Source organism: Spermophilus citellus (genome assembly GCF_964194105.1).
Source record: "Spermophilus citellus genome assembly, chromosome: 17".
Taxonomy (NCBI): Eukaryota; Metazoa; Chordata; class Mammalia; order Rodentia; family Sciuridae; genus Spermophilus; species Spermophilus citellus.
In genome coordinates this window covers 51711706-51731138 of record NC_138199.1, presented here as the reverse complement: position 1 = coordinate 51731138, position 19433 = coordinate 51711706, and the positions used below count along the sequence as shown (strand labels likewise).

The 19433-nt window shown below is 55.6% G+C and overlaps 1 protein-coding gene across 3 annotated transcripts in view; it reads left to right on the top strand.

Moving 5' to 3' along the window:
- SRCIN1 (SRC kinase signaling inhibitor 1) overlaps window positions 1–19433 on the top strand; it is a 64215-nt gene that overhangs the window by 39565 nt on the left and 5217 nt on the right. For 2 of the 3 annotated variants that reach the window (XM_081271250.1, XM_081271249.1), the window contains 12 exons: window positions 760–852; window positions 1085–1128; window positions 1444–1631; window positions 2707–2882; window positions 7410–7540; window positions 7644–7791; window positions 8110–8356; window positions 8865–9099; window positions 11122–11276; window positions 11625–11777; window positions 12379–12501; window positions 16375–16521. In XM_081271250.1, coding sequence (XP_081127376.1) covers window positions 760–852; window positions 1085–1128; window positions 1444–1631; window positions 2707–2882; window positions 7410–7540; window positions 7644–7791; window positions 8110–8356; window positions 8865–9099; window positions 11122–11276; window positions 11625–11777; window positions 12379–12501; window positions 16375–16521 — 1840 coding nt within the window. Of the gene's footprint in view, window positions 1–759; window positions 853–1084; window positions 1129–1443; window positions 1632–2706; window positions 2883–7409; window positions 7541–7643; window positions 7792–8109; window positions 8357–8864; window positions 9100–11121; window positions 11277–11624; window positions 11778–12378; window positions 12502–13589; window positions 13737–16374; window positions 16522–19433 lie in introns of all 3 variants that reach the window. The other variant, XM_081271248.1, reaches the window with a different exon arrangement.

Genomic DNA, 19433 nt, shown 5'->3' with positions numbered 1-19433 from the left:
GCATGTGTTCCTTGAGCCTCAGTTTCCACAACTGTAAAATTCAAGGGCTGAGCCAGCCCTTTTTTTTTTTTTTAGTCAATTTCCAGCTGGAACACAGAATTTGTAACCATGAGAGCTGTCCAGCATAGGGTCAGCTGAATTTCACTGGGGAGTGGGTTGCTGGTAAGAAATAGGGAGGGGAGAGAAACACATTTTTTTACCTAGCCTTCAGGCCTGGGAGTCCTGAACCACCACTCAGTGCCCTCTTAAGGGTGCGGGGCTGAAGGAGGTAGCCAGGGTGAGAGGTAACCTCTGCCCTCAAGCAGCACTGCTGACTGGTGAGAAGCCACCTGTCTTCACACAGCAACCTTGTGGCCTTTGTGACAGGCACTGTACCATTTCCTGATGCCAAGTTGGGCAAACCCAGTTCCTGCTTGGTCTAGTGGGGAGACACACTAAAACATCCCTGCATTGCCCTTGAGTGGTCTGGGGAAGAGGTTCCTTAAGGCCACTGGAACTTTGGGATGGCCTCAGAGAGGAGGTGGGGAGAAAAGCATAGAGGGGCATAAGCAAAGCATGGAGTGGTCAGGACAGATCGCTTAGGGAGGTGAGAAATGCAGTAGGGGGTGGGCTTGTTCTTTAGGCATTTGGTCTCTTTGTGTGCCTGAACTGCAGCTGGGGAAAGAATGTTATTTCTCCTGGTGATCAATCTTAGAAATGAGAGGCTGGGCAGGAGTCATGCTTAGAGCAGGGATTGCTCAGAACCACCTTCCTCCCCAGGGAGCGAATGGAGGCCATGGAGAAGCAGATTGCCAGCCTCACAGGCCTGGTGCAGAGCGCCCTACTTCGAGGCTCAGAGCCTGAGACACCCAGGTACGGTCCCTCTCCCAACACCACTGCCAGGGGCAGGAAGAAGGGGCAATGAGCATTAGAAGTCCTGAGCTTGACTTTGCCAATGTCTCATTGGGCAAGTCCCTTCCCTTTTCTGCTGTTCCATTCCATGATCAGGGAGCTGAAAGAGATGACATCTAAGGTCCCACTCAGCTTTGATGGTCTGGGGCTGGCCTGGACCTCTGATGACCATCTTCTTTTCCCTGTGCTACAGTGAGAAGATTGAAGGCTCCAATGGAGCAGCCACCCCATCAGCACGTGAGTGACCCTTCCCTTCTTTTCTCACAGGGCCTTTCCCTCTCTGAGTCAGCTTCCTAATCTGTAAACTAGGGATCAAACAATAGCTACGTCACTGGACGTTCGATGGATACATGAGTGTTCACCTTAACCCAAGATGTCACTGCACTGGTGCTTTGTTCCTCGTTGTTAGAACTGATTATCACTTAGAGCAGGAAGCAAAGTCATGTGTCTCTGGCTACTGTGTGGGGTCAAAAGTGGGGAGGATCTTGCACCAGCGCCTCTCAGTCTCACTTTTTATTCCCTTTCTCCCATCCTCATGGTCCTTCCCTGTAGCATGCGGGTCAGGCAGCAGAAGCAGTGGGGCAACCCCTGTGTCTGGCCCTCCCCCTCCCTCAGCCAGCAGCACCCCTGCAGGGCAGCCCACAGCTATCAGCCGGCTGCAGATGCAGCTGCACTTGCGTGGCCTGCAAAACAGCACCAGTGACCTGCGTGGCCAACTTCAACAGCTGCGAAAGCTCCAGGTAATGCTCCCCTCAAGCGCCACCAACTAGCCCAAACTCCTTCCACAAGTACTGTCCATCACCCAGTGCCCTGCCCTTCCCCCATGGAGCTCTGGGGAATCCCTTGCTGCTCATAGGTCCCTACCACCTGAACCCTTTCTCCCCTTTTCTTGAGCTCCTGCTACTCATTGAACCTCCACCCCTGGCCCATGCCCCCCCCCCACTAGCCCTTCTTCTTTCCCATGGCTCTTCTAGAGCCCCAGGCCAACCCTCACCATAGATATCATTGCGGGTGGGGGGCAACTCCAGTTCCTTCTGGCCCCGCATACCTCTTCCCCACGTCCCCTCAGCTCTCCCTTCCTGAGCCTGGACAGTCTGCTCTGTCCTTCCTAGCAGATGGTCCCACCAGTCAGGAGCCTGGCATCGCTGTGCCGGCTACTCGAGAGGGCCCCAGGACCCGTCAGGCGAGAATAATGCGCAGAGACAGGCTGGGGAGGGGGCAGAGAGTTGCCATCTGGGCCAAGGGTAAGGTCTTGCCCACCCCCCTCCAGTCAGGCTTGGAACTGGGTTCGACCGTTAACTTAGCATTAACTTGGTCCTCCAGTCCCAGTCACGGAAACTATCAACCCCAGCGCTTGAGTCCTTCATGCCAGGCCCGTCCCCATTCAGGGCTGCTCAAGGCCACAGCCACGCAGCTGCACTCTAGGCAGGGCCCAGCGTAGGACCCCCGCCCCGCGCCACATTTTCTCATCCTGTTCTTCTGCCCCTACACTTTCCCAGAACTTAACCTTCCCCTGCGCCACTCACTGCCTCAACCCTTTGCTGCTGCTCATGGCCACAGCACCTTCTGCACTGCCCAGCATAGCACCGCCCAGTACAGCACGGCTCCCTCCACTGTCCACTGCCCATTCTCCTGCCTCCGTTTTCCCCCAAATTTAGCCCTCGGCCCCTACCCACACCGTCCGTGGCGGCTCGTGGCCACAGCTAAGCAGCCGCATCTTCTGTGGAGCTGTAGCCGCATAGGGCTGCCCTCTGCACTCCCTCGCCCCGCGCGCCTCCTATCCCTCCCACCCAGGTCCATCCTTGCATCCCGCAGCTCCAGAACCAGGAGTCGGTGCGCGCGCTGCTGAAGCGCACAGAGGCGGAGCTGAGCATGCGCGTGTCTGAGGCGGCGCGGCGGCAGGAGGACCCGCTGCAGCGGCAGCGCACCCTAGTGGAGGAGGAGAGGCTGCGCTACCTCAACGACGAGGAGCTCATCACCCAGCAGCTCAAGTGAGGCTGGGCCCGGCCGCGGAGGGAGGGTGGGGGGCGCGGCCGAGGCCAAGGCAGCCTGTCTTCCCTGGGAGGCACAGCTCCCTTCCTTCGGAATCACAGGTGACGTTGGTTTGTTCTGGGGCCTGATTTCTCTCTGACCCACAAACCTTTGACCATCTGGCATAATTCCCGATTTCTTTTTTCTGGCTTGGTGCCTGCTTTTGCTGTGGTCTTGCTTCCTCATCATTTAGTTTGGCAACTTCACTCACATGTGGCTGGGGCCTGATTTCTCTCTGACCTCTGCCTGCTTTTGTTCTGGCCCGGTGACCCATGTTAATTGACCCTAGGGCAGAGCATACAGGTGGAGTGTTCAGGCGCCACCCCCACTCCAGCTTGGTGATGACTAGCTACCATTGTCACCACTCCTGTCCACTGATCTCTGAGACCAGGTATAGCCAAGGAAAACCCTCCTTGCTTGGTATAACTGGAACTGAGCTGGAGTGTTCTGGAAGGAAGAAAGAATAGCGAACATCCCACCCCAAATGATTGGACACTGAAGGGTTAACAGAAGACAGTCTCCATCCAAATTTAGCAAATGGCTGTCTGGCCACAGTTCCATTGTCTGGCACCTTTGAAAGGAGAAGCTGCCTTTTGCTGTCCATTCAGGAGGGAGCAACCCCACCCCACTGCAGCTTTCCCTTATCAATTACTGAGTCTGAGGCAAAGACTTCTGCTTCTTCCCTATGTCCCTCCCTCTTGGTGACACAGGGCATTAGGGGACTTGGGGTCTGGCTCCAGCATCGAGAGACTATGCGTTCAGGGCAGTTCTTGCCTCAGTGCCCTCATCTGTGCCAGTATTAAGATTTTTGCATTATCTGGATAGGGGTTGGGTTGTACTCAGGAGTGCCCAGGAGCCAGGAGAGCTGCTCACAGAAGCTCAACTTCCTCCCTAAGTCATATATGGAGCGTTTGCAAAGGCTCCTACTGTATCAACCTGGGGTCCACGCAGCCTGGTGACACATGCCTTAAAGAGGCAGGAGGCAAAGATTCATATAACATCATATGACCAATATGAAGTAAGGGGTCACCCCATGTGGAAATAAGCCAGCAGCCATTGCCTGTCACTCAGGTGCGATGGCTTAGTGAAAGCTCCAGCCAGATTTCCATTAGATGAGCAGCTGTCATCCCCCTCTCCTAAGGAAATCTCTTTACTGGACTTTCCTGTCCTTTCCTTGTTCCTTTCCATTTGGCACAGCAGAGCTGGGTTGGAATTTTCAAAAGAACTTTACTGAGACATTAAAGGAAATATAAAAGCACAGAGGTGGAAGAGATGAAAGGATGGATTTATTCTCTGGTCATTAATGATTGTCTGGTCCTTGTCTTCCTGGGGGCCTCTGTTCTCCAGGAACATGCAGGCCCCTCACCCCTGCCCTCTGTGGGACCCATTGCTCAGACTGCTCTCAAATGACCTGAAAAAACTGCTTCTGTCAGGATTCTCCATCCTTCTGGAATGGGCCTCCTGCCTATTTTGAGTGGGACAGGGGCAAACTGTGTGCCAGCCCTGTTGTGGCTCTGGCCCAGCCTTGAAGGCCCTCCCTGCACACCTTTCATAGCCTCCCGAGGCTTTAGCCCTGCAGCCCTTCCCCACCCCCTACTCTGCTGCACATGCGCTTGTCTTGCCTCATTTTGCTGTGACCCTTCCTCTTTCCTGGCATCTTGCTAGCAGTTAGGCTGGTTCTGTTTCATCAACTTGGCTCACTCATGTGTCTGTCTAGCCAAGCTCTGCCGGGACTCTGCCCTGCTGACTGAGACCTGTTGACTCCTGGACTTAGCCTCTGCCTAACCCACCTTTGGAGAAGAACAGTTATGCAGGGCCCTCGCTCACATAGGCCCCATGCTGAGTGTAATGCTCTGCCATCACCCTCCTGAAAGTCTTAAGTTTTGAACTAGGAACTGAACTCTCATTTTGCAGTGGGCGCTGCAAATTATTTCGCTGGTTCTGTACTGGCCTTCCCCTCTGGACCCTTCTAGGACTAAACACCCAGTCACTTTTTTTCCCTTCTTGAGGTACTGGGGATGGAACCCAGGTCCTTGAATATGCTAGACAAGCACTCTACCACTGAGCTGCACCCCAGCCCTCAGCCATCATCATTATTATTATTATTATTATTATTATTATGGTACCAGGGATTGAACCCAGGGGCCCTTAACTACTGAGCCACATCCCAGCTTTTTATTTTTTATTATGAGAGAGGGTCTCGCTAAGTTGCTGAGGCTGGCTTTTTTTTTTTTTTAATATTTATTTATTTATTTTGAGAGAGAGAGAGAGAGAGAGAGAGAGAGAGAGAGAATTTTTAATATTTATTTTTTAGTTCTCGGCGTACACAACATCTTTGTTGGTATGTGGTGCTGAGGATCGAACCCGGGCCGCATGCATGCCAGGCGGGCGCGCTACCGCTTGAGCCACATCCCCAGCCCCCTGAGGCTGGCTTTGATCTCATGATCCTCCTGCTTCAGCCTCCCAGGCTGCTGAGATTAGAGGTGTGTACCATCATGCCAGGTTTTCAGCCATTTTTTAATCCACTGTCTAGACAAACTGATCTGGAACTCATTTGCAGAACCTGATCAAGTTAGGGGCTTCAAAACTTTGGAGAATCGAATGACAAGACTGAGCCTAGGGGGTCTTGTTCCCCCTCTGCCTGAGAATTGTGGTGTCCTTTCCTCCTGAAGGCTTCCCTGAGTCCTGCTTTAAATGAGGGTGTCTTCTCTGATTGATGTTTGGAAGTGACTATTTTATAAAACTGGCCCAGCCTAAACCAGTCAGGTGTCATACACATATAGGGGAAAGTTTTGCTTTCCCATGTAGCAGAGTCAGGCCTAGGATCTGGTCCTTGGGATCTGCTCTCCCTCCAGTCAGGACAATGTGACTTAAGCCCACCGTGACAACAGAACCAATGGCTGAAGTAAGATGAGTATCTACTGAAGGCTAGGTGTGACCCCTGGCATGCAGTAAGCATTTAACACAAGATCGCTCCTTAACCAGCAGTGCTGAGCCATAGGATTTTGCCCTTGGCTCCAGCCTGGTCCATCTTTTCATCTGCTTGTCATGCTGATAAGACTTCGGATGACACAGAGCTTTAAGGGTGAGCAAATCTGGGATGATGGAACCGGGATTCAAAAGTTGTTTGCACCTGGATTATTGAGCTAAAATCCAACAGATGGGATTTGACAGGATGTATGTAAAGTCCCACATGTGGCTTTACATGTGGGATGTCAGTGACTCAAGTACAGAATTGAGATGACCTACTTGTAGCAATTCTTTCTTTCACTTGTTTATTAGTTCTACAGTTATTTACCAGACACCTACTCTATACCAGGCACTGTGCCAGGTGCTGGGAATTGGAGATAAACCTGGAAGACATAGTCTGCCTGGGGTTAGTGGTCCAGAAGGTTGTACAACCCAGCAAACAGGAGCTTCAAGGGTTTGTGGGGCAGGAAGCGAAATCCTGACCTCAAGTGGAGGGCCTGGGAGAGTTTTTCACTGAGTCCTAAAGACAAGGGGAAATTAACGTGTGTGTGTGTGTGTGTGTGTTTGTGTGTGTGTGTGTGTGTGTAAGTGAATGGAATGTTCTAGGCAGAGACCATGGCATTTTAAAGGATTAGAAAGGGCTGCACATTCAAGGACTTCAGAGAAGTTTTTAATGGCCTAAACAGAAGTAAGCTGGATGGGGTGGGGAACGCAGCTGGAGGGAGAGCAGATCCCAGGGACCAGCCCATTCACATTAGCTTAGTTCATCCTTGTCATGGCCCACGTGGGAGGAACTCTTGCTGGATACCCCCATTTCTTGCATGAGAAGATCAAGGCCCAGATATATTAGGTAACTTGCTCAAGAGCTGGGAAGGCTGAGCTGGGATTGGATCTCAGTCTTACTGACTCTAGAGTCAAGTTTCCAACCACCACTTGTCTGCTTTGGGAAATTTGGATTTGAGTCTCAAGATCCATTTAGGGATCTTGAGGCAAGGGGTGGTGACTTGTTCTGAGTTTCATCTTAGAAAAGTGTGGGGCCTTAGATGACATGAGCTCAATATGAAACAGCTGAAAACTTAAAGCAGTTTTGGCCTCAAGGAAAGAGGCTGAGTGGCTTGATCAGTTAACTAAAGGTAGATGGGCATGGTGGTGTCTCCTCAGACAGAGGACTTCTCAGGGGTACATGCTGCTGCCTCCAGTTCTCTGAAAGTCGGCCAGATTCTCTACTGCTTCTTTGGTAGAATAAAAATCAGAGGCTGCAAGTTACAGCAAGGGAGATTTGGGCTGATGTTGCTAAAGATCAGAGCTTGCAAGGTGGGCCTAGGTCGGCTTTGTGGGAGCTCTTTGGAAGTGTCCCCATTTCTGAGATTTGGCATTTCTGGTTTTACTTGGGCATGTGGCCTGGTGAATAACTTCCAATTTTGATCTTAATAGTGGCCTGATTTCTTTCCAGCTGCTCAATTTCAGGGGGCTTGGCTGGGGCCAGAGGGGCTAAGAGGGTATCTCTGTGGCTGCAGTGACTTGGAGAAGTCGGTGGAGAAGATCCAGAGGGATGTGTCCCACAATCACCGGCTGGTACCCGGCCCTGAGCTGGAGGAGAAGGCGCTGGTGCTGAAGCAGCTTGGGGAGACACTGACGGAGCTCAAGGGTGAGTCTGTGCCAGGCGGTGTGGCCCGTGCTCCCACCACTACGCTTTCCTCCCGGTCCTCAGTGCTCTCTCCCTCCCAGCTCACTCCTTCCTGTCCCCTCAGCTCACTTCCCCGGCCTGCAGAGCAAGATGCGGGTGGTGCTGCGTGTGGAGGTGGAGGCAGTGAAGTTCCTGAAGGAGGAGCCGCAGCGTCTGGATGGGCTCCTCAAGCGCTGCCGTGGGGTCACAGACACGCTGGCGCAGATCCGCAGGTCACTCTCTCCCTGACCTGATTGCCCACAGGGTCACACACTGGGCCTAGATCCATAGGAATGCCCAGCCCTATCCCGACTCCCCCAGAGTTTCCCAGAGTGCTGACTGCATCTGCACTTCGCCTCTGACCTGTGACCCCTCCCGAGCTGCAGCCTCAGTTTTCCCTGATGCTGTGTGCAGTCACTCCTCCCCAGATCCTCCCATCTCTCCTGAAAATCTCAGAGCCCTCCTTGCGCCCCACCTCCCTTAGGCACATTCCCTGGGGCCACCCCCGCCCCCACCCTGCCTCACAGCTGCTCCTAACTCTCCTAACCCAGGCAAGTGGATGAGGGTGTGTGGCCACCCCCCAACAACCTCCTCAGTCAGTCCCCCAAGAAGGTGACAGCTGAGACTGACTTCAACAAGGGGCTGGACTTTGAGATGCCACCCCCCAGTCCTCCACTGAACCTCCATGAGCTGAGCGGGCCGGCCGAGGGAGCCCCTCTCACCCCCAAGGGCAGCAACCCCACCAAAGGCCTGGATACTTCTGGCAAAAGAAGTGTGGACAAGGCTGTGTCTGTTGAGGTGCGGAGGCCTGGGCGGGCGAGGGGCACAAGCTGCATCTGCGAGTGTTTGCACCATCCTGGAGTAGGAAGCTCTAAGCAAGTGGGTCCTTTGTCTCGGGGGAGGAGAGTAAGTCCTCTAATGGAAATCTGAGAAGCATAATGAGGGTAACATTCATCCTTCTAGACAGAAAGTATATTATAAAACTATAATCATCAAAGCAATATGGTGTTGGCCTAAGAATAGGCTGTGTGGTCAATGGAATAGAATAGAATGTCCAGAAACATGGTATCATATGACAAGGTAGTAACAGGATGTAATATAATGAAGCCACCTTCGTGACCCACACGGATGGCATGTAATTCCCAAGGAGAAGAGTGAGGTCCCCTGGGGGCTGGATCAATGGGAGGCTTCCTTTCTATCCCTTGCATGTGTGGATAGAGAAGGGACTGAGCCCTGGAGGTCCTGGGTCAGGGCAGCCGCTCCTGGAGGGTCTAGCACTGGACTGACGCTGACCCTCCACCCCAAGGCTGCAGAGCGGGACTGGGAAGAGAAGCGGGCAGCCCTGACCCAGTATAGTGCCAAGGACATCAATCGGCTGCTGGAGGAGACGCAGGCAGAGCTACTCAAGGCCATCCCGGACCTGGACTGTGCCAGCAAAGCCCACCCGGGCCCAGCCCCCACCCCGGACCACAAGCCCCCCAAGGCACCCCATGGCCAGAAGGCAGCCCCCCGAACAGAGCCCAGCGGGAGGAGGGGCTCAGGTATGGGGGTGGAGGGGCTGGTGAGGAGCCCAGAATTGGGGAACCCAATTCTCAGGGCTCTTGGTTGACAGAGTGAGCACCATGGTGCTTGGAACCCAATTCTCAGGGCTCTCGGTTGGGAAGTGAGCACCGTGGTGCTTGGGCTGCCAGAGAAGGGGGTGCTGGCCATCAGTGGCCAGGCCTCAGACCACTGAAGGGAGAGGGAGACCCAGAGGGCGGCAGGGTAAGCTGGACTCCATTCTGGCCCTTTCCACTGCCCTGAGGGCTGCTGAGAGGCAGGGAGGACCCTGCATGCAGGCAGAATGATCCTCCTGCCCCTCTTGGCTGAACTGAGCACCTGCTGTGAGCCAGGTGGGCTGAGAGTAGGGTGCAGAGGTAGATACCCACAGGGATCCTGTGCTCCCCAAGTCTGAGAAATGGGGGAGATGCAGAAATTTTAAGGGGAAATGGCAGTCAGTCATCCTTCCTTCATTCTTCCATTCCTGCAATGCATATTATTATTATTTTTCAAAATTGTTTTTAGTTGTAGTTGGACACAGTACCTTTATTTTATTTATTTATTTATTTTTATGTGGTGCTGAGGATTGAACCTAGGGCCTCACATGTGCTAGGCGAGCGCTCTACTGCTGAGCCACAACCCCAGCCCCGTTGCAGCACATATTATTAAGCACCTCCTGTGTGCTGGGTGCTGGGGAGATGGAAATAAGTGGGTGCTTAATTTCTAGAAGTTCAGAGTTTATCAGGGGAATAATACTAACATTCGTTTTTATCAGTTACTATGTAGTAAGAACTGTTCCAGCTGCTTTCTGTGTCTGACATTTTTATAATTTCACAACAGTCCCAGGGGGCAGATGTAGTAACTATTCCCACTTTACTGACGAGGACCCTAAAACTCAAAATGGTTAAGTAATTGGCCCTAGGCCTTACCCAGCATGTAAACCTGAAGGGGCTAAGTGCAGCCATTGGAGGGAGCCGTGCAGAGCCTGAGCTGTGCAGACCTAGAGGAGGCCCTGGGCGGCCAGGGCAGCTTCCCAGAGGAGGGGAGTTTTTACTGTCTGAAAATGATTAGTCACTTCCTGGCCAGTGAGAGGCCATGCCAGGGAGAGGGGAGCAGCATGTACCTGTGCCGGCAGATGAGCTCTTGCTGTTGCTGTTGCCTGACGGGGTCCACCCAGGGTCCACCCAGGGCCCACACCAGGAGTAACAAGCAGAGCAGAGAATGAAAGATTGGCAGGTGCAGAGGGTGCTGGACTAAGGAGCTTGGACTAGTTTGGGGTAATGGGAACCTCTGAAGATCAGAGGCAGGAGAGTGTCATGATTTGAGTGACCTTTCAGCATGTTGTCCTGGTAACAGGCTGGAGGAAGAATTGGGGGGAAGGGAGAAAACTGGTGAGTGGGGCCAGGCTGGGGGTTGGGGGGCTTGTGCTTAGAACCTGTGGCAAGGGCTGGGGGGGAGGAGACTAGAGTGGTGCTGCTTCTTTGGTACTGGGGATTGAACCAGGGCGCCTTACCAATCAGCTACATTCCCAGTGCTTTTAATTTTTTATCTTGAGACAGGTCTTGCTAAATTGCTGAGGCTGACCTTGAACTTGAGATCTTCCTGCCTCAGCCTCCCAAGGCGCTGGGATTATGGGCGCGTGCCACTGTGCCTGGCTAGAGTAATACTTCTTAAACTTGGATGTGACTGTCAATCTTGCTTAACCCGGGATTCTGGTTAAGCAGCTCAGGGCCGGGTCCTGAACTGTGGTTCCAACAAGCTCCCAGGTGCTGCCAATGCTGCTGGCGCAGGACATACTTTAAGTAGCAAGGGGTCAGAGTGCTGTTATTGGAAGAATGACAGGGCTTGGGGCTGGATGGCATGGGGGGTAAACAGAGGAGGGGCCCTGTGTCCTTCCTCCCCGCCCCCTAGTTTTCCTCTCTCCTCCTGGAGAAGGAAGCAAGGTTTATCCAACACTTGTGGTCAGATGCAGTGTGCTGACCACAGGGCTGCAGCCCTGACCCCAGCCCATTGGCTGCCTGCAGATGAGCTGACAGTGCCCCGATACCGTACGGAGAAGCCCTCCAAGTCACCCCCGCCACCCCCTCCCCGCCGGAGCTTCCCTTCCTCCCATGGCCTGACCACCACACGCACTGGAGAGGTGGTGGTCACCAGCAAGAAAGACTCAGCCTTCATCAAGGTACCACTTCCCCTTGGGCAGAAGCCCAGAGATTGAATTAGGGGGAAGCCTGAGACGACCTCTGGGCACCCTCTGGAGTGGGAGGGAGCCCTTTCTCAGAGGCAGTGAGTGGGAAGACCACTGGACAGTGGGACTCTGGACTTCTAGTGGGATCCTGGTTACGAGTATTTGCCCTCCTAATTCCACCCAGGCCTCTGCCTGTGGTGGGGCTTCCTGGAAGGGGACAAAGGAAGTTACAGATTCGGAGCCGGGAGAGGTGGGAGGTGATCTAGAACTAGTGGGACCTGGGAGGTGAGTTGGTGCTGGAGGGGACAGACTCTGGTCTTGATGGGGCCCTGGGCCTTTCAGAAGGCTGAGTCTGAGGAGCTGGAGGTGCAGAAGCCCCAAGTGAAGCTGCGGCGGGCTGTGTCTGAGGTGGCCCGCCCTGCCTCCACGCCACCCATCATGGCCTCTGCCATCAAGGATGAGGACGATGAGGACCGCATCATCGCTGAGCTGGAGGTGGGTCAGGGGCATGTGTGGCCTCTGAGGCCTCTTCCAGTCCTGGTCCCATGCCAGTCCCTAGGGTGAGGTGTCAGGACCAGGGCGAGCCCCAGGACCCCATCCTTCTTGCCTCCCACTTCTTCACCACTGTAAAATGGGAAGTCTATTAAAGCCCCTTCCTGCAGGTTTGAGTTTTTATTGTGGTTTCTGAGACCCACTCAGTTACTTCCCAAACCCACCGTACTCTGAAGGCCCTGTGCTGGCATATTCTGAGTTCCCTCAGTGCTGAGATCCCCATCCCAAGTGTCCCAAGGACCATATGCCCTGAGGCTCTCCTGGTGCTGGAAGCCACCCATACTCAAGGGTCCTCAGCCCTTCACCCCATCCCTCCCACCCCAGTGCCTGGAACCCTGGACCACCAGGGGTCCCTGGAAGAGGAGACACAACGGAGGGCAGAGCCGGCCAGGGGCCACGGTGAGGAGCCAAGGGATGAGGCTGGCTGGGGACTCATGCCACCCCAGGCCATCCTCCCCATGGGCGCCTGCATCACTGGCCAGCAGCACCCCCATCCTTCCTGATGCCCCCTCCTCCAAACCTGCCCCCACCTTCTGCTCCTCAGGTGTTTGAGAGAAGCTCAGTGTCTTCCCTACCCCCCACGCCCCGTCGCCAGCCGATCCCCACCTTGCTGTCCCCCCAGGACCTGGGGCCCCCCGGGGGCACAGCCCTGGGCCCCACATGGAAGGTAACGGGCTGCTCTACCTCTCACAGCTCTCTCTGCCTGTGCCTCCACAGCCCCCCACCTCTCACGCTAACCTGCTAAAACGCGCACGTCCCTGCCACTGCCCAGCTTCTCACACCTCACCTGCCCCGCCCTCACAAGGACGCACAAAACTCAGCCTTTCCTCTGGCCTCCTGGGTGGGATTTCCCTGGAGACCCCAGCAGCCTGGGTATCTGGTGGCCCCTGAATCTGCATTCCCTCACAGGCTGCGTCCCGAGGCTGGCGCTGGCAGCCTGGGCATTTTGGTCCAGTTCGCGCCTGACTTTTGGTATGGTCCGAAGCCCAGGTGTTGCCTTAGGCTGAGATTGGAGTTTGGATCTTCTCACAAGATGACTTAAGGGTCCAGCTCAAAATCTGAGTGTCCTGAGCCTTTGCTTAGATGCCTCCCCCATGCCCTGCTCTGCTGCTTGTGCCGGGGAAAAGATGCTTTTCCCACTAGAATCTATGCCTTGCACTGGGACCAAGACACTCCCGGGGGTTGGCTCACCTACAGCCTCCCCTGACTCAGGTCCTATCACGCCCCCTGGTCAAGGAGCTTAGAATGTAAGAAACCTATGCCTTTCCTTGGCTGCTGGTTCTTTCAGCACTGGGAAGTTCTTCCTTCTCTCTAATTTCAGTCCTTGCTGCTGTGCTGCTGCACTGATTTCCCCTTTATTCTTTCTTGGGACTTTGAGGTGGATCTGTTGTCTGCATTCCTTGGTCTGCCTGGGGAGGTGGGTGGGAGAGGGTCTGGGGATCCCTCTGCCCGGCCACACTGGGGCCAGTGGGCCTTGTTCTGGGGAGGGCCAGCCCTCCTGTGCACACACTCTCATCTCCCGTTCTTGGTTCTTCCTGGATTGTAGTGGGCTCCGAGATGGCTGCCCCCAACTTCTGGGTTGGCTGAGGTTTAATGGCACTGTGGTCTGGCAGTGGGAGCAGACAGGCTGTCTGCTGGGCAGGGGATGGCTTGGATCAGTCTGAGGGGCCATCAGGGGATGAGCAGCGTGGAAGGGGTGCCTCTGGGGCTGGCTGTGCCCCTGGCACCAGCTCCTGTTCCTTTCTGGCTTTGGAGACCTGTTTTGAGGGGTCCAGCGGGCAGGGCCACTTCCCTGGCCGCCTAGGCCTGGCTGACCCTCTTCGTCCTGAGGTGCCGTCGGGCAATGGAGCTGGGCGAGCATGGGTCACCTGTTTGCCTTCCCAGGCTGCACCCCACTCCCAGGTAAGCAGGTGGCAGGGCTGGATGGTTGCCTTGGGAGGGGGTGGTTGAGATCTCTGCTGCCCCCACACATCTGCACACAGCTGCTTTTTCTTTTTGGTACCAAGGATTGAACTCAGGAGCACTTAACCACTAAACCACATCCCCAACCCTTTTTTATACTTTATTTAGAGACAAGAGTCTCACTAAGTTGCTTAAGGCCTTGCTAGGTTGCTGAGGCTGGCTTTGAACTTGCCATCTTCCCGCCTCAGCCTCCCGAGCCACTGGGTCTACAGGCATGGACCACCGAGTCTGGCTCCCCATGGCTTTTTAGTGGAAAGAGCACTAGACTGGAGTGAGACCATCTAGGTTCAAATCCCGGCTCTGCTACTAACCAGCTGTGGGTCAGTGACAGTGGGGATCATACACTGCTCCTGGCCCACAGTCTCTCATCTGTACAGAGGGGACTGAGAGTGGCAGTCCATTTCATAGGTTACAGTGAGCATTAAAGATGGGGACATATGACAGCATCTGGCACAGACTGGTGCTCAGAATTAAACCAGGATTTGCTCAGGTTGGAGGGTGACTGAGGCCTCTCTGCGTCCCTGCTGGACACCCACACAGAAGCAGATGCCAGAGGGAGCTTGTCCTGAGTGTGTGTGTGGCAGAGGACCCGGCCAGCCCCTCCCCCTGGAAATCCTTGGAGAGCACTCACAAAGTGGGGGTGGGGTGGGGGCAATAACCAGAAGCATCTGGCTAGAGATGAGGATCATGGCCCCGCCCTCAGAGGCCAAGGGACATCTGCTCTCTGCCTGAGCAGGTCTGAAGGTCTCTGTGGGTCAGTTAAGTTTGTATTCTAGAGCGCTCACAACGTTCCAGGCTCTGTGCTAAGGAGCACCTGTCCACATGAACTCTCTCTCTTTCCTCCCCTCTGCTATTGTTTTCCCATTGCATGGTGGGTAGACTCTCTGAGGCTGGCTCCCAGGCTTGGCATGGGTAGTAAGACACGAACGTGTCCCTGTGCCTCTGTGTAAGCAGGCATCTTTACCAGAAGGTAGCAAACCATCAGGTGGGGTGTAGGGCTTTGCCTCTCTCAGTCAGGAACATCCCCCCACCCTGGCCTCAGTTTCCCCATCTGTGAGAGGAAGGGGCCAAACTCACCTGTGTCTAACCCCCATCGAGCTTGGGGTTTGCTTTGCCAGGATCACATCCTTCCTCACGTTCCTTCTCCCCGCCAGGCTGCCCCAGGTCCCAGGGCCTTCTGCATCCCACGGATCATCTTGACAGAGTGCACCCCCAACCCTCCCTCCCCGCCAGAGGCCAGGTTGGAGGAACCAGGTCCCGGGACAGCCCCCACTCCAAGACTGAGGACCCTGGCTGGCAATGGGAGGACCTGGGACGGCCCCCAGGCCCTGCCTGAGCTCAGAGCAGAGACTGCCTGGCCCAAGGGCAGCTGGATGCCCGAGAAGGAAGGGACAGCTTGGAAGAGCCCGAGCATGGGAAGCCTTAGCTCAGAGGATGGAAGAGCCAGAGTCCCCTGTCCTTGGGGACCAACCCCAAATGAGACTCAGGAGCCCTCAGCTGCCGAGACCCACTCGGAGGAGACTCCCAAGGACTCTGGACGTGACACTCAAACCTGCAGTGGGGGGCAGGCTGCAGCTGGCCTAGGCCGCAGAGTGCCAGGTGTCGCCACCCAGCGGACGGACAGCCTGGAAGAGACATTCCGGGAACTAGAAGCCACCCTGAGCGAGATGGGCACAGCCCTTGCCGTGGGACCCCCTGGCAGCCCCTCACCCCAGCCCCACAACCCCCAGGTGGCTGCCACCCCCACCCACCCCTGCTGCCTTCACACTCTAGTCTCTGGGCCTGCGGAGGGCAGGGAGTGGGGGCCGCAAGAGCCAGCCCCTCCTCCCACTCTCCTTTCCTCAGCTCACCACCCTCTTGGGAGCTTGCTACCAGGCTGGGGCTCTCAGGCTGAGCCGGGGGAGGCTGGGAAGCCAGCCCACTCAGGACTCAGCCCTCCCAGCCTTGGCAAGATCCAGAGGCCCCTCTCTCTGCTCTGTATCTGTAAACCAAGAAATAAAGTTCTCTCCCCCTTTTCCACTCCAGGCTTCCCCCACTCCTGTCTCGGACTCAGATCTCTGTCTCTGTCATTTCTCTGTCTGTGCCTCTGTTCTCTACCCGGAACCTCCTGGGTAGGCCTGGTAGCTAAGGAGCTTAGGGAGCCAGACTTGCCCATCTCTGGAGAGACTTCAGCAGGAAGGTGTGGGCTGGGACTGTCAGTCCCGCTCTGTCTGTCACTAGAGAACCTGACCCTAACTCCAAACTCCAGGCCCAGGGTGGTGCCCCTTTTGCTTGGGAGTGGGTGTGGTGCTGGGGACTTGCACTTTAGAAGTGACCTCCCCAAGAGGGTGCAGCTGCCACTGGGCCATCAACCACCCAGAGTCCTCATTCAGGAACTGTTGGGATCCAGGCTGGGGTTCTGTCTCCCTCCAGCACGGAGGCCTTAGACCTAGGCTCAGAAAGTAGCCTGAGTTCTGGCCTGGGATGCAGAGCCAGGGAGAGGTCTCCAGGTTCTCAGGGGCCTGTGTGAGGAGACCCCACCTAGTGCTTAGGGTTCCACTAGGACCCTCCAACCCCAACCCTATTTCTCTTCCTGCAGAGTGGTGGTGGCAGCGTGCCGCCCATGAAGGTGGTGACTCCAGGAGCCTCTCGGCTGAAGGCGACCCAGGGCCAAGCAAGCAGCCCTGACAAAGGAAAGCACGGCAAGCAGAGGGCTGAGTATATGAGGATCCAGGCCCAGCAGCAGGTGAGGGCAGGGTGGCGGGCACCCCCTCCAGGGCCCCTGGGTTTGGGCACGAAGCATCCGCTAGGTGCCACTGTTCCCATGACCAGTGAGGCCGTCCCTGCCAGCACTGCCCCGTCGCTGGAATGCTCGTCTCCCTCCTGCACTCAGTCCCGGTGCTCTGGATCTGGATCCCCTCCCCTTTAGGAGTCCCCTCAGGGACAGAGAAGACCTGCTCCCCATCTGCATATTGTCCTTTGTCCCTGGTAAGGCCCATCCCTCTTGGGGGCCACTGCACCTCCTGCCCTTCTCTGCTCATCTTTAGCCTCCTCCTCCCTGTGCTCAGCTCCCCGATGTTCATCCCAGCCTTCCTGTTAACTCTCAGGCCACCCTCAGCTGGGGGACAAGCCAGTCTTGCACCTGCCATTCAGCCTTGGGTCCGGGTCTGTTGGTTCACTGCTGATCTGTATAAGGTGGGGAGTGGGGGCGAAGGGGAGGAGGTCGGGCCCCATTAGATGGAGTGTGGCAGGAGTTGCAGGGCCTCTGCAGCCTCTGGATTTCTCGTCAGGCTTGGAGTCACAGGCTAGGGTTAGCAGCCTGGCCCTCGGGTGTCTGCATCCCTGCAGCCTCCGTGAGGCCCAGTCAGTTCGCTAATTCCTGGGCAGCTCCTGTAGGCCAGGCCCATTCTGGATGACAGGGTGGGCCTTGCTCTGTCTAGATGCTGACTTCCAGAAAGTTCTAGGCTCAAAAGCAGGAGGTTAGAGATGGGTGAGTCCAGCCACCTTCTTTACAGAAGAGGGGAGAGCTCAGAGCAGGAAAGGGAGTTCCCGAAGATGCACAGCAATGGCATCAGAGCCAGGACTGGACTCAGATTTCCCAAAGTCCTTCCCACACATGGCACTGATTCAGCCCTGGCACCTAGCCCTCCCCCAGTCTCTCCTTACCTTCTTCCTCATGGTCCCCAGACACACCTTCTAAGGCCCACTCCCAGCTCTTTCTCCTGCCACCACCAAAGATGGGTGCCCCATCTGTCCAGAATGGTCCCTCCTTTGTGCCAAGAAGAGTAGCTGATGTTAATGGCACACTCACTTGTGTCGGTCACGTCCATGGTCTCCTTTCACACCTGCCGCTCTGAGGAAGGGCCTTGTTATGCCCACTGGACAGGTGGAGAGACCAAGGCTGGGGAGCGGGATGCAAACCCACATTATCTGACAGGCCTCCCACACACACATGTGCTTTAGCCTCTTCAGCAGCAGCCCCCTGCTGTCGTCACACCCGCTGTCCCCTGCTCCTGACTCCCCAGAGCCCAGCCCTCTGCCTGTTGCTCTGGGTTCCGGGGACTCTGGGCCAGCTGCACACTCTACTCCCCACCCTCCCTGGCTCCTCAGCCCCTCAGGCCTTCCTGCCTCAGGGCTTGATAAGGTCTGGAGACCAGCAAGCTCTCTCTTCCCTCTTCTCTCACCTCTCTTAGGGTGTGTCCTTGTAGACCTGCATGCTCACCCATGGGGCTGGGTAGACCATTCCTTGGCATCCGCCCTCTTCCTCAGGCTTCACAGGAACCTGGCTCTTTTATGGACATTTCTCCTCTGCCCGCCCTACACTTTTGTCACCTCTGACCTATTTTCTAAACCTGCAGGGACTTTGTAAAATGCAGATTTAATGATCTCTCTCTCACACACCAGTTCAAACCTGTGTCTTCTGGCCCAAACAGAATCCCCCGCAGTGTGGCCCAGCCAGGGCTCTTCATGACAGCTCTGTCCTCTGGGCCATTACTCCCCTTACCCTTGTTAACACATGGTCCCCACCACCCAGTCTGTGGCCTTGACCCAAACCCTCTTCTATACAGTGGGGAGGAAAACAGGCAACAGGGCCGGCCCCTGGGTTGGAGTGTGCACTTGTCAGGGATGACGCTGAGCCTTGGAGCTCGCCTGCCTTGGGACCATAAGCTGGAAGGAGTAGTAGTGCCGAGAACAGAGGCAAGGAAATGGGGTGGGGGTCTCCAAGAGGGCTGTGCGTTGGAACAGCGCTTTACTGCAGAGAAGCCCCAGGAAATGACTGGGAAAGAGCCCATGAGTGCTGGGCTCAGGATCCAAGAGGAGATGGGATCTGGATTCCCAGGGGTGCAAGAATCAAGACGTGGTGCCGACCTGAAGCCATGAACACGCCCTCTTCTATTAGGACTATAAAGTCTGAAGACCACCTATTCTCTCTTCTCCTGTGGCTCAAGTCAAGAGACCTTGTTGGACTGTCCCCCTAGAGAGTCCAGGGAATGACAGGATGTTGAGGCTCCCAGGAGGGGCTGGCAAGAGCAGGACATAGGACCTCCCTGGGGGGAAGAGCAGGGGGCCGCTCTGGCTCTTGCTGCTCCCTGTTTGGCCCTGGAATGACAGAGACAAGACAGACCCAGGCTCAGGATGATCTGCTTCTGTAGGAGATTCCGGCTTGGAGCTGAGGGCTGGGCAGCGTGCTAGAGTCAGACCAGGGAGGGGAGCAGGCCTCTGCCCAGAGAGTTCCAAGCCTCCCCAGTGGAAAGGTGGACACCTATGAGGTTTCTACTTTGCCACAAAAGTGACAAAGTTCTGCTTCTCTGGACAAAATCAGGACCCACAGGGGAAGACTAGCTGGTGAAATGGAAGGATAGACCCCTTCAGAGACAGCAGCTGTGTCACTGGAGAACTCTGAGCAACACAGGATGGCACAGTCGGACCTGCTACCTCCGCTTCAGTACAACAGTTCAGTTGGGGCTGAAGCCAGATGGCCTTCAAGGAAGTCACAAAACAAATGCTTATAGAGCCACTGCAAATCGTCTCCATGAAGAGGAGCCCAGTTAACCAGTGAACGCAACATGTCTAAAGGCCTTGCACTGACTGTGGCGGGGGTGGGGTGGGGTAGTGGGGAGAAGGGCACAGTGCTTGGGGGAGGACAGGTCACCCAGG